This window comes from Nyctibius grandis, chromosome 5 (genome assembly GCF_013368605.1).
Source record: "Nyctibius grandis isolate bNycGra1 chromosome 5, bNycGra1.pri, whole genome shotgun sequence".
Taxonomy (NCBI): Eukaryota; Metazoa; Chordata; class Aves; order Nyctibiiformes; family Nyctibiidae; genus Nyctibius; species Nyctibius grandis.
The window spans coordinates 90454981-90470294 of NC_090662.1; the positions used below are offsets into that span (position 1 = coordinate 90454981).

The 15314-nt window shown below is 52.2% G+C and overlaps 2 protein-coding genes across 2 annotated transcripts; one reads left to right on the top strand and one right to left on the bottom strand.

Annotated features, from left to right (window-relative positions):
• The first annotated feature begins 93 nt into the window (after nucleotides 1-93).
• On the top strand, nucleotides 94-2591 carry CDCA3 (cell division cycle associated 3). The gene is made up of 5 exons (XM_068400372.1): nucleotides 94-223; nucleotides 303-432; nucleotides 531-749; nucleotides 1783-1904; nucleotides 2303-2591. The coding sequence occupies exons 1-5, from the start codon at nucleotides 110-112 to the stop codon at nucleotides 2441-2443; spliced, it is 726 nt and encodes a 241-aa protein (XP_068256473.1). The 5' UTR covers nucleotides 94-109; the 3' UTR covers nucleotides 2444-2591.
• Nucleotides 2592-4271: 1680 nt separating this feature from the next.
• On the bottom strand, nucleotides 4272-9263 carry GNB3 (G protein subunit beta 3). Its single transcript, XM_068400370.1, has 9 exons — nucleotides 9207-9263; nucleotides 8602-8640; nucleotides 8345-8451; nucleotides 8170-8233; nucleotides 7891-8053; nucleotides 7721-7787; nucleotides 6593-6794; nucleotides 5206-5422; nucleotides 4272-4378 (listed from the first exon to the last, which is right to left on the bottom strand). Exons 1-9 carry the CDS (start codon nucleotides 9261-9263, stop codon nucleotides 4272-4274), a joined length of 1023 nt encoding a protein of 340 aa, XP_068256471.1.
• Between the last annotated feature and the right edge of the window lie 6051 nt (nucleotides 9264-15314).

The window sequence follows — 15314 nt, forward strand, 5'->3', positions numbered from 1 at the left end:
GGCCCCGCCTCCGTGCGGGGGCCAATGGGGCGGTGCCGCCCGGCACGCGGGAGATTTGAATCGCGGCGGCGGGTGGGGCTGGGAGCGGCGCGGCCCGGTGCCCGCCGCCATGGGGGCCTCTAGCAGCGCCCCGGCCGCCCCCACCGCCCTCCGCAACAAGCACCTGGCGCACGTCAGCGACCCCCGCTCCCCCAGCGCCGGCATCCCGCGCACCCCCATCGAGGTAGGCACCCTCCCGTGGGCCGCCCGCTGCCGCCGCCGGCGGCCCCGGCCCGCCGCCCCCACGCCTGCACTCTCCGCAGGTGGTGAGCTCCCCGGCGGGCAGCCCTCAGCCCGGCCCCGCCGAGCCGGCGGCGGGCACCAGCCAGGACCCGGACCCGCGCTCGCCCACGCCCGGCATCTTCCGCACGCCCGTGAGGCCCGTCTCGAGTGGTGAGTGCGGCCGCGCCGGGGGGAAGGGTTCGGGGGGGGTGGGCCGCTCGGCGCGGCCCGGCGGCTCACCCCGTCCTGCCTCCCTCCTTCCCCGGCAGACAGCGTGGACTGCCTGGTGAAGCAGCTCAGCGAGGCCTTCGGGGCCGCTGCCCCGCAGCCGGCACCGCCGGGAGCGGCCTGCCCCGCCGAGGAGCCGTCAGCGGAGGAAGCGGCGCGGCGGAGCTCCCCGCCCGCGGGGGAAGAGGCGGAGAGGCCGCCCTCTCCCAGCGCGGCCCCGGCTCGGCCGGCCTGCGTTGCCGGGCCCGGCTTCTCCTCGGGTAAGTGCTCGGTGTGGGGGTAACACGCCCAAGGCTCCGTGCGCCTGGGGAGCTGCGCGGTCCGTGGTACGAGCAGGCCGTCACCCTCTGGTGCGTGTGCCTCCAGCGGGCTCGTTCGCTTACAGAGACCTTGTGGGTTCCCCCGGCTCAGCTGTCCCCCACCACCTCAGATAGCCCGGCCTTGCGGCTCTGCAGCGGGCAGACAGGAGGCCCCTTTGGAGCTGTTCTCTTATCCAACTGATTTCTGTCAGGAGTTGAAAAAATATGTTTTCAATCGGTAGTCAAAATCAAGAAGTGTACCTCTTAAGAGGTAAATGTCAGCTCTTCCCCTCTCTGACACAGGCTTGTAATCGTGGAGACCTGCTCATCCAGACCTTGGAGTTACTCCTTGGGAAGAGCTGGGGACCAAGGGTGTGAAGCACATCTCAGTGCTACGACTGAGTGGTGCTGAGAGTCTTTAATGTAGACCGTGCTTCAGAAAACTGTGTGCTGAGCATCACTCCTTTGAGGAAAGGCTGAGAGCTGGGACTCTTCAGCCTGGAGAAGAGAAGGCTCAGGGGATCTTATTAATATGTATATATACCTGAAGGGAGTGTATAAGGAAGGGAGAGCCAGGCTCTTTTCAGTGGCGCCCAGTGATGGGACTGGAGACAATGGGTACAGACTGGAACACAGGAGGCTCCGTCTGAACATCAGGAAATGCTTTTTTTCCACAGTGAGGGTGACTGAGCACTGGAGCAGGTTGTCCAGAGAGGTTATAGAGTCGCCATTCTTGGAGATATTCAAAAGCCATCTGGACATGGTCCTGGGCACCTGGCTGTAGGTGGCCCTGCTGGACCAGGGGGGTTGGACCAGATGTCCTCCGGAGGTGCCTTCCCACCTCAACTGTTCTGTGATCCCTTTACCTGGAAGTCCTTGGGTAACAGTCTTTGCTGGGCAGGCAAGCAAGCTAGATCATAAAGGCCAGGAGGCATTTAAAAAACCAGGATCCTCTAGTTTTGTGACGTACTGATGTGTTTCCTTCTGTCACTAGGGAGCAAGCCCATAAGACGCAAGACCAACAACAAAATAATGCCAACATGTGGTGGAACTGGCCGCTCTCCCCTCAGCATCCTACAAGATGATAATTCCCCCAGTGCTCCTGCCTCTCGCCAGGTAAAGCTTAATCAGTCATGCTGTGGGAGGGAGGATGGCCTGAAAAAACCCCAAATCCTTCAGTTTCTGTGTTTTGTAGGGCCCCAGTTTGGAACTTCCCTTTTCTAGGCCTATAGAGCCTGGTGACTTCATAAGTATTTTTCTGTGGGTCAGTCTTGTCCCTAGATGCCTCCAAGTCTTGTTCAATGTCTGTATCTTTGGCCTTACCATGATATTGCACATTTCAGTGCATCCTTTCTCTTTAGGCTGTAGAAAGAAGTCCATCACTCTTAGATACCGCCACAAGAGAGCTGAACCTGAATGGCCTGAAAATGGGCTATGTGTGCCACTGAGAATTAACTAACCCTCAATTAACTTGTGTTTTACACTGTACGTTTGGTGGTTTTTTATTTCTCTAGGGTAAGAGGCATGTGTTAGGTGAGAACCTTGGGGAGAAGAAGGAAGTGACAGTGGATCTGAGCAGGAGCCTCAAATCTGGGAACTGTGCTTGGAGTGACTTGAACAAAGAGAACCAACAGTGTCCTTTTGTGGAGAACTAAGTATTTCCTTTTCCAGGATCTTGCTGTAATTTGCTTCTGTGTTTTGAGAGTCTTCTAAGGGTGAGAAATCCTGCAATAGACTAAAACTCCAGACTTGTCGCTGTTCTCGCCTATCCCTGTTGGGGAAAGACCTCTCTCTCCCCCCACCCCCCCACCCCCAGCTTTGCATGTCTTATGTACAGTACAGACTTTGGCTCTTCTGGTGTATATCAGCTGTATTGACTTACTGTAGAGTTCTTATCTGTAGCAAATAAATTTGTATTAAACCTTTGCTGACTGTATCTATGTCCTGATAGGATGGTAGGAGTCCCCTGCTTGCCCAGAGCAAGGTTTTCTTTGGGTTCAAGGATTCAGGAACAAATAGTTCAGCCTTCCATTAGCACTAAAACTCAGCTCTGTCCCCTGCCTGTAATGTGCTACCATAGAGCTGTGCTGAGAAGGGTCTGACCTTGAACCTATGTACTATAGAGGGAGTTGGGAAGCTGCAGCTCTGTGCAGGAGGCTAAAGTATCTAGTGTTACTTCTGGAGTTCTGCTGTACCTACACTGGCCTGAAACTAATGTATACAAAAGACTGTAGCCTATTGCAAGGGTCTGGCATGAGGGTGAGATCTAAAATAGGGTGAGATAGTATTGTGCATTAATATCTTGACCTTCTGTTGATAAGTAACTACACCTTCTTGACCTTCAGCTCTCCCTAGCAGAGCCTTGGGACCCTAGGATGTCACTATGAGCCAACAAGTGTAATACCTGCTGAATATAATGGCTGTGTCTTGTAATTGAGCTCAAATTTCCAAGGTTTGCAAGGATGCATTTTCAGCTCTCTGTCCTAGCTCTAGAGCAGCAAGCTTCAGGACTAACAGCCTCTGCTCAACTAAAACATAGATGAGGAACACCCTCCCCTGGGGACTCTGAGAGAGAGCAAAGCCTGTGGATGAGATGATGTTCTCTGGATGGGGTCAGCAGGCAGTATTGACAGGAGAAGAGTTATGTTTGCAGTAGCTTATTGCAATGCTGGAAAGAACACAGCCTGCAGTGCTTATGTGAGGTTTCTTTATTTGCCTGGGCTATGAAGGTCTACAATAGGCTTGAAAATGGGCTGATGGCTACTGGTTAGATAGGGTTACCACACAACACAGGAGTGAGGCAAAAAGAGAAGGAACAGCAAGCAGCAGACAATAAATAAGAATAAATATAATATTCCCTGGTATTCTGGCAGGTCTGAGGGCTACCTTTCCCCCATTTATGCGTAGATAAGACTTGAGCTGTCTTCCGCAATGGAAAACAAGCCAAATTTATGCTAGCTTTTTGTTAGAGGTTGCATGGTAGAAATCTCAAACCCAATATGTCTCTGAGGCTGTCTGCAGGGATATAGAACAGCCGCAGAGAGAAGCTAGGTAGGGTTAAATCAGGGATAGAGCTTAATCTGGGACAGAGGTGTTGGATGATGGGGTCCTCCAAAGGATGGGCATCAACATGGGTAGAGGTGTTTGAAGGAAGATGCAGGGTGTCTGAACTGTACTGTAGAGTCCTGAGACATAATGAACAGTGTTTTGCAGCTCTTCAAGCCTGCACAAGGCTGGAAAATGCTGGGCCTGTTTAGAGATGGAGAGAAGGGCCAATGTGTGTGCTCCTGCTCCCCAGCTCCCCCTCCCCGACCTCTCCTTTCCCTTTCACTCTGGGAGACCCCTACAAGTGACCTGTGTCTAGAGGCAAGGGGGAGTGGTAGGCAGGCAGGCATTTCTGTTGTGCTCAGCTGACAATGCTGTTTGCGTGGGCTTGGGCTGTGGGCTGTGCTTCCGCTGCTCTTTCCCTCTCTGCTGCCGCCCTCAGTTCCAAATCTTGAGGAAGCTGTCCCAGGAGCCGGTGGCAACGGCCATGCCGTCTGCTGTCACCCCCAGGCAGCTCACTCTGTTGTCATGGCCAGAAAGGGTTCCTATGGGGGGAAAGAAGAAAGGTCAGGAAAAGAAGTGGGGCCTGGGAGAGATGAAGGGGTTGACCACGCTGAGGACAAGCATCGTAGGCTGTGTACCTACACCCGTGTACTGTGCTGTCTGCTACTGCACAACATGCTACAATCAGTACGTGGCTAATAAGAACAAACATGCAGAAGAACATTTATGTGTGGCACCACCCATGGGACTGGCCAAAGAACAATGTTCTTGGGAAGGTCCGGCTAGCTGAATCCTCATACAACTGCTTTCACCCTGGAGCGATGGTAAGACTAAGGAGGGATGGTGTCCTTGGTAAGACAGAAATAGCAATGCTGTTGGTGGGCTGCATTATAAATTTTTAGAGGCTAGAGGCCACATCTGAAAGAAAAATGGCACTTGGGTGTATTCTGGGTATGAACATCGCAGAGTACCCAGAGATGTTGGTTGGAAGCCCAGGTCCATGCTCAGCTTGGTGCCTGGCCACCAAGTGGCACCGTGAGTAGCTGGAACTGGCAAATGGCAGAGGCTAGGAGAAAGTGGGAAATACTACTGGTGCTTGTGAGCAGTTTTAGCAAATAGGAACCTCAGTGCTCTTTTCTCCCTTGAAACAATGTTGTTGAAAGGCTTGACTTCCGTAACATTAAAAATAACAGTCTTCTACACAGAGTTGTACTAGTTATGGTGTGCTCCTTAAGTGCAAGGAAGCTTTGTTTGGTTTCAGTCAGTATAGGATGGGTCCCTTTTAGAAAAAATAAAGGCCTTTTTCTTGCCTTGGTAGGGACAGAGAACCTTGCAGGGAATGAAAGAGGGACCTCCAGGAGCTACTCACCCACACGCTCTGCTTTCAGGGAGTCCCAGATGTTGCAGTTGAAGTCATCATATCCAGCAAGCAAGAGGCGCCCACTGCGGGAGAAGGCGACTGATGTGATTCCACAGATGATGCTCTCATGAGAGTACACTATGAGCTCCTGGTCTGCCCGGAGGTCAAAGAGACGGCAGGTGGCATCATCTGAGCCGGTGCAGATGGCTTCACCATTAGGGAAGAACTGAGGAGGGCACACACCAGATTTCAATCAGGCTGTGCCTTACAGATTTCCTCAACTCTTTGCCTCCCTGCTAACCACCAGGAAGCCACGGAGGTAGGAAAACCCAGTGGGACAAAACACTGGATCATAAAAGTTGAGTCTGCTGAAGGAGGAGACTGATGCTTCTCCTAAGACCTAGTAAACCCCTTCCACCTCAAGAAAGTCAATGACCTAGGGGCTAGAGCTATTGCAAGGCATACCAGTGCTTGAGGAAGGATTATTGTCTCTTTAACTCCAGCTGTTTGTTAGTTTGGGGCTTGACAAATGTCCACCCATTATCCCCCAGATGGGGTCTGGCATGATTCAGAGCTACGAGAACCTTCCTCTGATCCTCATACCCCAACCTTCTCATACACACTCCTTTCCTGTGTCCTTTCTCTGAGGAGCAAAAAAGAGCTCCTCAGGAGCAGGTATGGTAGAAAACCATATGGCTGACAGGGTAGCCATGGGACAGGTGAGAAAAGTTGTACTAATTTCAGTCAGTGGAGGGTGGTTCAAGCAGCAGACATTGCAGGAAGCTGGCAAACTCATTTGGTTAGCCACACGGGATTAAACTGACATGTTTCTTGTCCTCCCACCTCTGGGGCTCTGGTTTGAATCCTTGCTTCTGAGGGGGACACTTGCCCCCAAATGTCTGTGCTGCCTCCTGTGAAGATTTCATCTTCAGAAGATCTCCCTATGACCCCAAGTTCCCACCTCTGCTGTCTGGAGCTGACTAAGACCCTCCACTGAGTTAGATATTCCTGCTGCCTCACTTGTGTCTTGCACCAGGGCTCCTGCAGCATGCCTGAACCGTGGTTCCCAACAGCTACTATGAGCAAACCTGCACCAGCACCTATGTTTGGGTGCTGAGCTCCACAGACCACAGTGTGCTGGCTGAGTCCAAGCAGTGCTTTGAGTCAGACCTAGATGCTTTGGTGCCCTGGTGCCTGGGAAGAGCCAGCCTCCAAAATTTGGTGAACTCAGGCCCTCCCTGCTTCAGGCTGGACCATGGGGTCAAGGTCTCCTGAAACACTTGTTCCTCACACAACTGTGACAGCTTCTTTCAACCTTGTCCCAAGACCCTGTTTCAGAGCTGGTTCACCCTCCGTTTTCCTTGCCTCCCCACCACTGTGCTGACAGCATACATACGCAGATGGCGTTGATATCAGACTCGTGCCCTGAGAAGGTCTGACGGCAGGTGCCCTCCCGCACATCCCACAGTTTGGCAGTAGCATCGCAAGCCCCAGAGATGAAGAGTTTGAAGTCTGGGGAGACAGCCAAGCTCATACAGTCTCCAGTGTGACCCAGGAACACAGTCTTCTGCTGCCCTGTCTCAATGTCCCAGAGCGCGCTGTGGGAGAGGAGAGAACTTCTCAGAGCCAACCCAGGCAGAGCGGATCTACAGCGGGGCTGAAGAGCTGTCCCACTTGCAAACAAAAGGAGGGAAGCCATGGGCCTGGCTACAGCATGGGAAAAATGAGTGGGAGTATCACTGGAGTCAGCTGTATACAACAGCAGATGTCTTCACAGCTGTTGCTGGTCATACCTTTGCCAAAGCAGAGTTAGACTAAGGCTGAGGGTGTGTGAGTATTCCCGTAACTGCAACAGTTGAAGGGAATAGTGAGAGGAGGTAAGAGGGACCCACAGGCAAACAGCTGAAAAAGCTCTGTTGTATCCATGCTCCTAGGATGCATGGGCCATGTTCACTGGGATCCCACACTACAGCCAGGCAAACAAGCCCCATGTAACCTTGCTCTCTGATGGAAATGGCACATCCTGACTTGTCCTCGGTCAAGATGTTCTTCCAAAGCAGGTGTTGGGATGGGGGTGAATAAAGACTCGGCACTGTTCAGACTCACAGCACAGCGAGACCTGAGAGCCAGGAACCAAAGGATCCAGGCACTGGCTTTGCAGGTGTCGCTTGCACAGTGGGTAAGACTTGAGAAGTGGAGTGTGTATGTGGGCTTCACCTAAAATTAAGATGTTTTGTGTCCTGGGATAAACGACACAAAGAGAGAGAGAGCTGACATGGTCCCTACCACTTCACCAACAGACCTGCATCTTGACCTGTCCTCAACCGGGAAAAGAAGTTCCTGATCTGCCAAGGGAGGAAGAATGGATCTGGCTTCCTAAGGTGCTCTGCATGGCTTCCCTGTGTAGGAGCAATTTGTCCTTAGTGGACTGCTGCAGAGCAAAAGGGCTGCACTTGCTGATGTGAGCTGTGCCTCTAAGAGCCAGAGGTCATGTCACTAGGATGCAGAAGATGATAACACTCACCATGTGGTATCTCCAGAGCTAGTCACAATATTGTTGTCATCAAGAAATCGGCAGCAGGAGAGGTAACCTGGGAAGTGGGAACAAGCAAATATGAGAAATGGGGCAGGGCTAGAAGAGTGAGATTTGGAAGCAGAGGACACCCAGGTTGCAGGCAGACAGCGCACACACACCTGTATGGGCTGAGAGCTCCCTGCTCACTTTGACATTGCCTTCACGAGTCTTGAGGTTGTAGATGGAGCACATGTTGTCAAGGCCCCCACAGGCCACAAAATTGCCTGAGGGGGCATAGGCACAGGTCATGACCCAGGAAGAACGCAAAGGGATGGCGTGAACCTGGGAGGACAAGAAACCATGTTGGGACTCTGGCAGCACAGAGAGCAAGGCAAGGGCACTAGCTCCAAGGGGACCCACTCCAGCATCCTGGTTTGCTGCAGCTGTCTGACCCCTACCTTGTTAGTTGTGTATGTGTCCCACACAATCAGTTTCCCATCTTGTGAGGCACTGACCAGAAGTCTGTGAGAGAGGAACAAGATCATGTTAGTAGCTCTCTTCCCATCAGATCCTTCTTGCCCTTCACACCCATGTGCTGTCCTGCACCCAGCAGATCAGCAGCATCTCTCTCACTTGGAGTCCGTGGACCAGTGCATAGCATAGATCTTGGCCAGGTGCCCACGCAGGGTCCTTCGGGTCCGCATCTGGATGCGGCCAACAACCTCCACTCCAGATACAATCTGAGGAAAGAGGCAGGGGAGAGAAAGAATTAATCTTGGACTAGCAGGAGCTTTACTGCTCCCCACAACTCTGCTTCCCAGCTGGAGAGAGTCCCCCTTAGGTGCTAGCTGATCCCCATACACACCTGCCTAGCCAGCTTCGTCCCTTACCTGAGCAAGTGTTGTGTCTGCACAGGCTTTCCGGGCATCCTGGAGAAGAGACAAGAGCAGATGAGACAGAAGAAAGATGTGTGATGAAGGCAATGGCAAGTGAAATTCAGGGGCATAGCCTGGGGGCTGATAGAAGTAGGAACTATGGCTTTGCTGTGTTTGGATTGTGGCCAGCACAGGGGGATCCTGGTCTGTGACTAGGGCACCTCAGCACCAGTCAAACATCAGGAAGGTGAGCCAAAAGCTACTCAGCATCCAGTTCCCCATGCTATACCCTTTCCATGGATTCTCCCACCTGGCAGAACACCAGCTGCCTCCCAGACAGAGGAGGTCCAGGGGACACTCTTTGCTCCCCTGCAGACACGGTGGTGTGGCCAGTTCCTTCTCACCGCTGTAGAGGCCCCTCCTCTCTCCCTTCCTCCTCCCCTCTTCCCCCCACCATGCTATGAAGATCTCCATTAGCATTTAAAGGGCTGAGCAGAACTGCAGAGGGCTCCCAGGATGTAGATGGAGAAAGCTCAACTCCAAGTTGTGACTGAGGAGGGGAACTTGGACACAGCGAGTAGACACCCTCTCAGCAGTTTCATGCCCATTGCCAGCATTACCGCAATCTGCTTCTTCAGCTGCTCAGCCTCCTGCTTCATCTGTTCCATTTCCCCCATCTTTCTGACCTAGGGGTGGCTCTTCCACGTGGGGCAGCCTTGATTCTGGGGACACAAATCAAAGGAGAGAGGTGTGAGGTAGAAAGGGCACTAATATGACTGCTCAGTTATGCAAATGTAGGCATCTCTGGTAAGGGCTTAGCAACCATTTCTTGGCTGAATGATTGGTAATGTCGTGCTGTATCTGGTCAAAGCGCTTAGCATTTGGAAAGGTTGTGCTGGGCCTGATCAAAGGTCCATTTGGTCTTGTATCCCGCTTATACATACACTGGGAAGCTGAAGACCTCCAGAACCTCTTGCTGAAGTTCTGGCTGCACTTGTCCTCTCACCTCTTTATTCATAACCTCCCCATTCCAGGCCCTAACAAGTCCTGGGTCCTCCTCATCAGCTTCTCTCCGTCCATGGCCAAGCTGTCCATCTCAGCTCTCTCCCACGACTTGCTGGGGGAGGCCAGTGACTATTTCCTATCATTTGTCCTAGGCAAAGCACCACCAGTCAGTGCCCGCCAGCTCTTTGACCACCAAAGAAATCTGGGGGGTTTGAGGTGCTCTGTCAGGGTTTGTCCTGGTTTGGCCTAAACCAGACCAATTTTCCTTTCAGTGATTTTTACTCTCAGCTAAGTCTCTTCTAAGTAACTGCACTTTCTGAAACTAACTGCATGTTTTGCAGACAGTGTCTGCTTCCAGGACTGATAACGTTCTAAGTTATAGTTATCACTGAGGTACCAGTAAGGATGTTATGCAGAAAGGCTCTTGCTGTACTTGTTCTTAGAGAAACCAAGGTCACTGCTAAATTCCTCACTGATTACGAGTGAAGAGCTGAAGGGGGGTCGCATCTCCAGGAAGGAGCGGACAGGGCAGGTGACCCAAAATTGACCAACGAGGTATTCCATCCCATACACATCACAAGGGTCTCTCTCTCTCTCTCTCTGTCTTTTGCTATGGCCGGTGTCTGAAGAGGACTCTGTCTGTTTTTCTGCTGCCCCTGATCCCGATCCGTGCATCCCTGAATCCACTTCCCATCTGTCACTGCATCCAGTCTGGGCCTTCCCGGAGCCTGCCCTGCAGTGCCGGGGGTGATGTGACCGACATCAGGGGAGCTCGATCTTGGTTTCGTATATATTTGTATATATTTAATTATTTCCATTATTATTATTATACTCTTTTTCATTATTATAGTTTATTAAAACTGTTTCAACTTTCCAATCCATAATTCTCTCTCCCTTTTCTCTTTTCCTTCTCCTTCTGGGGCGGGGAGGAGGATTGATAGAGAGCATCTGCCATCGGTTTAACAGCCAGCCCAGCCTTAAACCATGACAGGGTTCCCATCTAGTTTCCCATCCAAAAAAAACCAAAACAAACCACCATGGATACCTAGGGAATGATCTAAGAATAACATAAGAAGATAGCGGTATCTCTCCTACTTTCCTAGCCCCAGCTTTTCATTGACTTCCAAAGCTACAGGCAGCATTACTGTATGCAAGTTCTTGATGGACTTTTCTTCTATGCGTTTGTCTACACACTTTTTGCACCCATGCTGAAATTTAGCATCCTCCGTAGTGAAGACTGCCACAGCTTAGTGGCATGCTCTGCAAAGAAGTTCCTGGTTCTGATACTCCCAAATGACACTAGTTCCACTTGGTGGTACCTAGCTTTTGAGGTGGAAGAATCACCAAATAACCGGTCTCTATTCATCTCAGCATCACTTGTTTTTTTAATAGATCTTTGTCAGATACATCTTCATCCACTTCTTTTCCAGACTGCAGAGCACACTTAGTCATTCCTCCCATGAAAGCCGTTACATCCTATTACCTCTGTTGTTCTCTAAGCCCTTTTCAGTTGTTTATAGAGTATAGATGATACATTTTTGCAGAGAGAGCAATGAACCAGAACTGTAATCCATATTCAAGATACGGGTGCACCATATGATTATACAGCATCTCTGTTTTGTTCTTGCTTGTCATGTGCACTTAAAACTTCACCAGTGATTCTAGCATTTTCCAGTCTTGTAGACAAATCTGGTCTTTATTGCTTCAATCTTTCTCCTGGGTAGATGTGAGCATCCAGATGTGCTCCAGGTGTTCTTCATCATTAGAACTAGAGCTTTGCCCCAAGGCCAAAAATGCTCCAGCAGCATCTGCAGAATTTCTCCTTCTAGTCCCTATGGGTCACATTGCCTCCAGCCCCTTCTAGCCAGTTGCCTGAAGGCCTTGTTTCTTCCAGCCAACAGGGCTTTGGGTCCTTCCAGGCCAGGCTGCTCTGTTGCTGTGGGCAAACACATGCAGGTAGCTCCCAAGTCCCAACTTTGCTCACTGCTTTGTAGAGCTCTTTGAGTTTCCCTCCAGAATCCTTTCCCCTGAATGTCTCTATGGCTTTCCTTTGCTCCTCCAGGCAGGGTGAGTTTCTACTTGGTCAATGACTCCTGAGGCATGGCTTGAGTGTGGGAGATACAGGCTTCCCCCAGCACGCGGGAAGCATGAGCTTATTCCAGAGGGAGGCTATTTCAGGCTACACTTTGCAGAGAAAGACTTGTACGTGCTGCCTGCAAGCCCGAACAGAGCCACAGCGCTGCTGCCTCTTCCCTGCTCCCTGCCCATGCAGTGGACATGGCTGCTGGCCTTATCTGCTGGCCCCAGCACACAGTGAGGGAGCAGGAGAGGGGCCCAGGGCTGCACTGTCAGAGCCCAGAGGCAGGTGCCACAGCAGTGGCCTGGGGCTGCCAGCCTCAGCTTACACTGAAGGACGGGGACAGACCAGCGCTTGAGCTGGGCCCTTTCCACTGCTTTTTTCTTCTCGCATTTTGACAGAACAGTGATGAGGGGGTTCCTCCCAGCAAGAATGCATAGCTGCACCTGGTTGAGTGACACTGGCCACAAAAATCCACCTGAATGCAATTCTCCTTTGGGGAAGGGCTGAGCACCCCACACCATCTCTCAAGTAACTGACAGACTGGGGAGATGTTGGGGAAGGCCTTGGAGCTTTCAGTAGGAAGCTGCATATCCTCCTTATCTTGTGGTGTTTGCCCCTCAGCTTTGGTGCACAGTGAAGCTCTGGAGACTGCATCCAGCTCTGGTCACTGCCTCCCAGCACACCAAGTGGCAAACCTGAACTTCCAGCCACCCCGTGGAGACCAGCCCTACTGTTGTGGTCCACACCTTCCCCTTTCTCAGTTTTGCCCAGGACCGATCCCATGTTTCCTCCATCAACCCTAAGCGTTGGATTGCCTTTTCCTGCTGGGCCACATCTCCCTCTGACTTTCTCCTTTCAGTCTCCTCTGCTTGGTCCCCAAGCTCTCCAGGCTGTCATTTCACACACCTTTGGCCATCTGAGATCATTGTCCATCCACCTGCCCTAATATATCTTTGTGGACTTCTGGTTTTGCCCATCTAGACCTGCATGGAGATGGGAGCCTTGTTTTCTCTTCCTTCCAATTTCTGCTCCAGGTGAAGCTGGCTGCACATGTCCTCCTCATCACCCATCGGCTCCCCAGTCTTCCTTGCATCTCTCCTGCTTTTTTATCATTCTCTTCCCTTCCCCAGGTGTTTCTTTCTCAACGCTGACATTAGCAAGGGAAAGCCAGTTCACAGTGCTCTGTGAAGTTGCACAACCAGATGAGGGGCTTTCGGAGCTGGCAGGCACATCAAAGGGCAGGGGCACAATGTCAAGGACGGATCAAAAGGGCTAAATATAGAGAAGGTGCAGCTCAGGTTCAGGACTCTGTCTGAACCTTTAAATCCCTTTGAGAGATGATGAAGTTAGGAATTGTTCTTAGCTTCAGGCCAAAGAGCCAAAGATGAGCAATAATAATAGTTCCAGCTTCACCTGCACTTGTCACGTCCCACTGCAATTTGTGGAGAGTGAGTTACCTGGTCCCCAGCGGAGTGAAGCTGCCTCCCGGGAGGACCACGGCAGGTGTGCAAAAGAGCAGCTCGTCATGGTCATGTAAATTCAGGACAGGAAATGGGGGAACTAAATGGAGGAAGAACAGAGGAAACGGGAATAGAGTTTGAAGTCTGGCCAAGGCATGTTCCTGCCGTGACCAGCGGGACCTTAGGGATGCACATTTCTTGTGGGTCCACAGATCAGCTCATGGTAGCTGCCCAGCCTCATTTTAATGGGAAAGGCTTCTAAATGGTGCACGCTCAGTGCCTTCTGGAAGTAAGGGCTCTTTCAGGTGGATGCTAAGCAGCAGAGGAAACCAAGTCCCTAAGTACATTTGAAAAAGCAATTCACCACCATCACCCCAGCATCGCAGAGAGATGCTGACAGGAGGACCTTGGCACCAGCACTCATCCAGAGTTGTGCCTCCTACAAGCATCACTGAGGAGCACGGCACAGCCAAACAGAGCCTGGGCTTAGTCGGTTCACACCAGCCCTCTTCTGAGCTCTGCCTTGGCTGTGCTCATCCAGTTCACAGTTCTTGGCTTTTGAAACCACATTTCATTTCTTCTGCTCTCCAGCATGACAGTTCTTTTCCCTCCTGCCTTTTCTGACAAACTTGCTGGAGGCACCTGCTGTACTACTCCTGTCTGTGGGCAACCAGACCCATCCTGAGCCCTTGGGTGTCTGCTTGTAGCAGACCAAATGCCTCTACCGTGGTGTGAGGCTGAGGGGGGGGTCTGGAATCATCCGCCTTGTGCCTTTTGCTGCCACACCATGACTTTTCAGGGCAGTGGCTATGTCCCTTGCACCATGCCTGCGCCCCAGGGGCTGTTCTACCAAGCCACCTGCATCACTCCCTTGTGGGGATCGGGGTGCAACTGATGGGTGGGAAGAAAGGGGAGGTGAACTCCCTTATTTCCTAGCTTCTGAGTAGCTTCCCCCACACTGGGGAGGTAGTGGTCCCTCTGCAGGATGCTGGGAGAGGGCTGTAAATAGAAAAGGGAAAGGTGCAGAAGGGAGGACTGCGTACTAATAGGCAGCATCCCCGGGTCTCTGTGTAATCCCTGGTTGGCCTCGCATGCTTGCCCTGGTGACCCTGGGCTCCTTGTGGAGTCGGATACACAGATGATCCCCTTCTCCTGTGATGGAGATCAAAGGCCAGGGCAAAATTACCCTGCTCTGCCCCTTGCTTTCTGAGGGCTCCTTCTCCATCCAGAAAAGCAGCCAGCTGCAAAGAGGTGTGCGCAGGAGTGCACCGGGACTGCAGGACCGTGTACGGGTAGTGAGTGCCAGATCCCTCCAGGGAGCCTGTACCCTCTTGTTCCAGTGGGGAAACCGGTGAGGTTTACCTGCCAAGGGGAGAACAAGCAACCCCATCCCAGTACGAAGCCCCTCATCATCATAAAGACATGTCAGCACTAACCCCAATTCCTTCCCCGCCATGATCTTCCCTCCCACATCCTCAGATGGGATCAGTTCATGTACAAAGACTCCCCACAGCATCACGCCAAGAAACCCAGGGTCCCAAGTGCCAGTCTCACCAAGGTGACCTCAGGCATCACAACAAGGCAGCATCCTTACCAGGATCTGTAGAGCGAGCTGGGTTGCAGTCCCCCCTGGATGGGACCCTCACGGCTTGCTTCCCCCGCTGAGAATGGCAGAAGCCCCTTGTCCCTGTGCGGTCTCCAGTCAGTCCTGCCTGTCCACTCAGCAAGTCCCTTGCTCCCTCTCTGCTCCTCAGCCTCTCCCAGGACTGATCTCCCCATGGGGAGCTGGAAGGCTGTGGACAGGAGGGGTTGGGGGAGGGCTGATTCCAGGGGCAGCGTCAGGCAAATTAAATCAGACACCAGAGACTTGGGGAAATCGGATTGGGACGTAATGCAAAGCAGGTGGATGGGGAGGGGTGAAAAGTGAGTGGCACGCTGCTCCTGAAGGGAAAGAAACCATCACAGGCGGATTTGATTCCCTCTGTTTATACCAGCAACAAACTAATAAAGTGAAGATTAGCCAGAACAGGCTAGGATTATCAGCCACTGGGGCAGGGCTTGCTGCACCTCACAGACCACAGGAATTCCCATTTCCCCAGGGACAGTGTGCCACTTGCATCCTGGTCAGGACGGGAAGAGGGATGGTGCCACCCATGGTGGCCCTGCCAAGGGAAAACCCATGG

Excerpts from the sequence above, each read along its gene's own strand:
- CDCA3 (XM_068400372.1), top strand. The coding sequence starts at position 110 with ATGGGGGCCTCTAGCAGCGCCCCGGCCGCCCCCACCGCCCTCCGCAAC. Across the intron at positions 433-530 it reads CGTGAGGCCCGTCTCGAGTG|ACAGCGTGGACTGCCTGGTG; the intron begins GTGAGTGCGGCC and ends CTTCCCCGGCAG. Across the intron at positions 1,905-2,302 it reads GTGCTCCTGCCTCTCGCCAG|GGTAAGAGGCATGTGTTAGG; the intron begins GTAAAGCTTAAT and ends TTATTTCTCTAG.
- GNB3 (XM_068400370.1), bottom strand. The coding sequence starts at position 9,263 with ATGGGGGAAATGGAACAGATGAAGCAGGAGGCTGAGCAGCTGAAGAAG. Across the intron at positions 8,452-8,601 it reads CAGACACAACACTTGCTCAG|ATTGTATCTGGAGTGGAGGT; the intron begins GTAAGGGACGAA and ends CTCTTTCCTCAG. Across the intron at positions 8,054-8,169 it reads ACACATACACAACTAACAAG|GTTCACGCCATCCCTTTGCG; the intron begins GTAGGGGTCAGA and ends TTGTCCTCCCAG.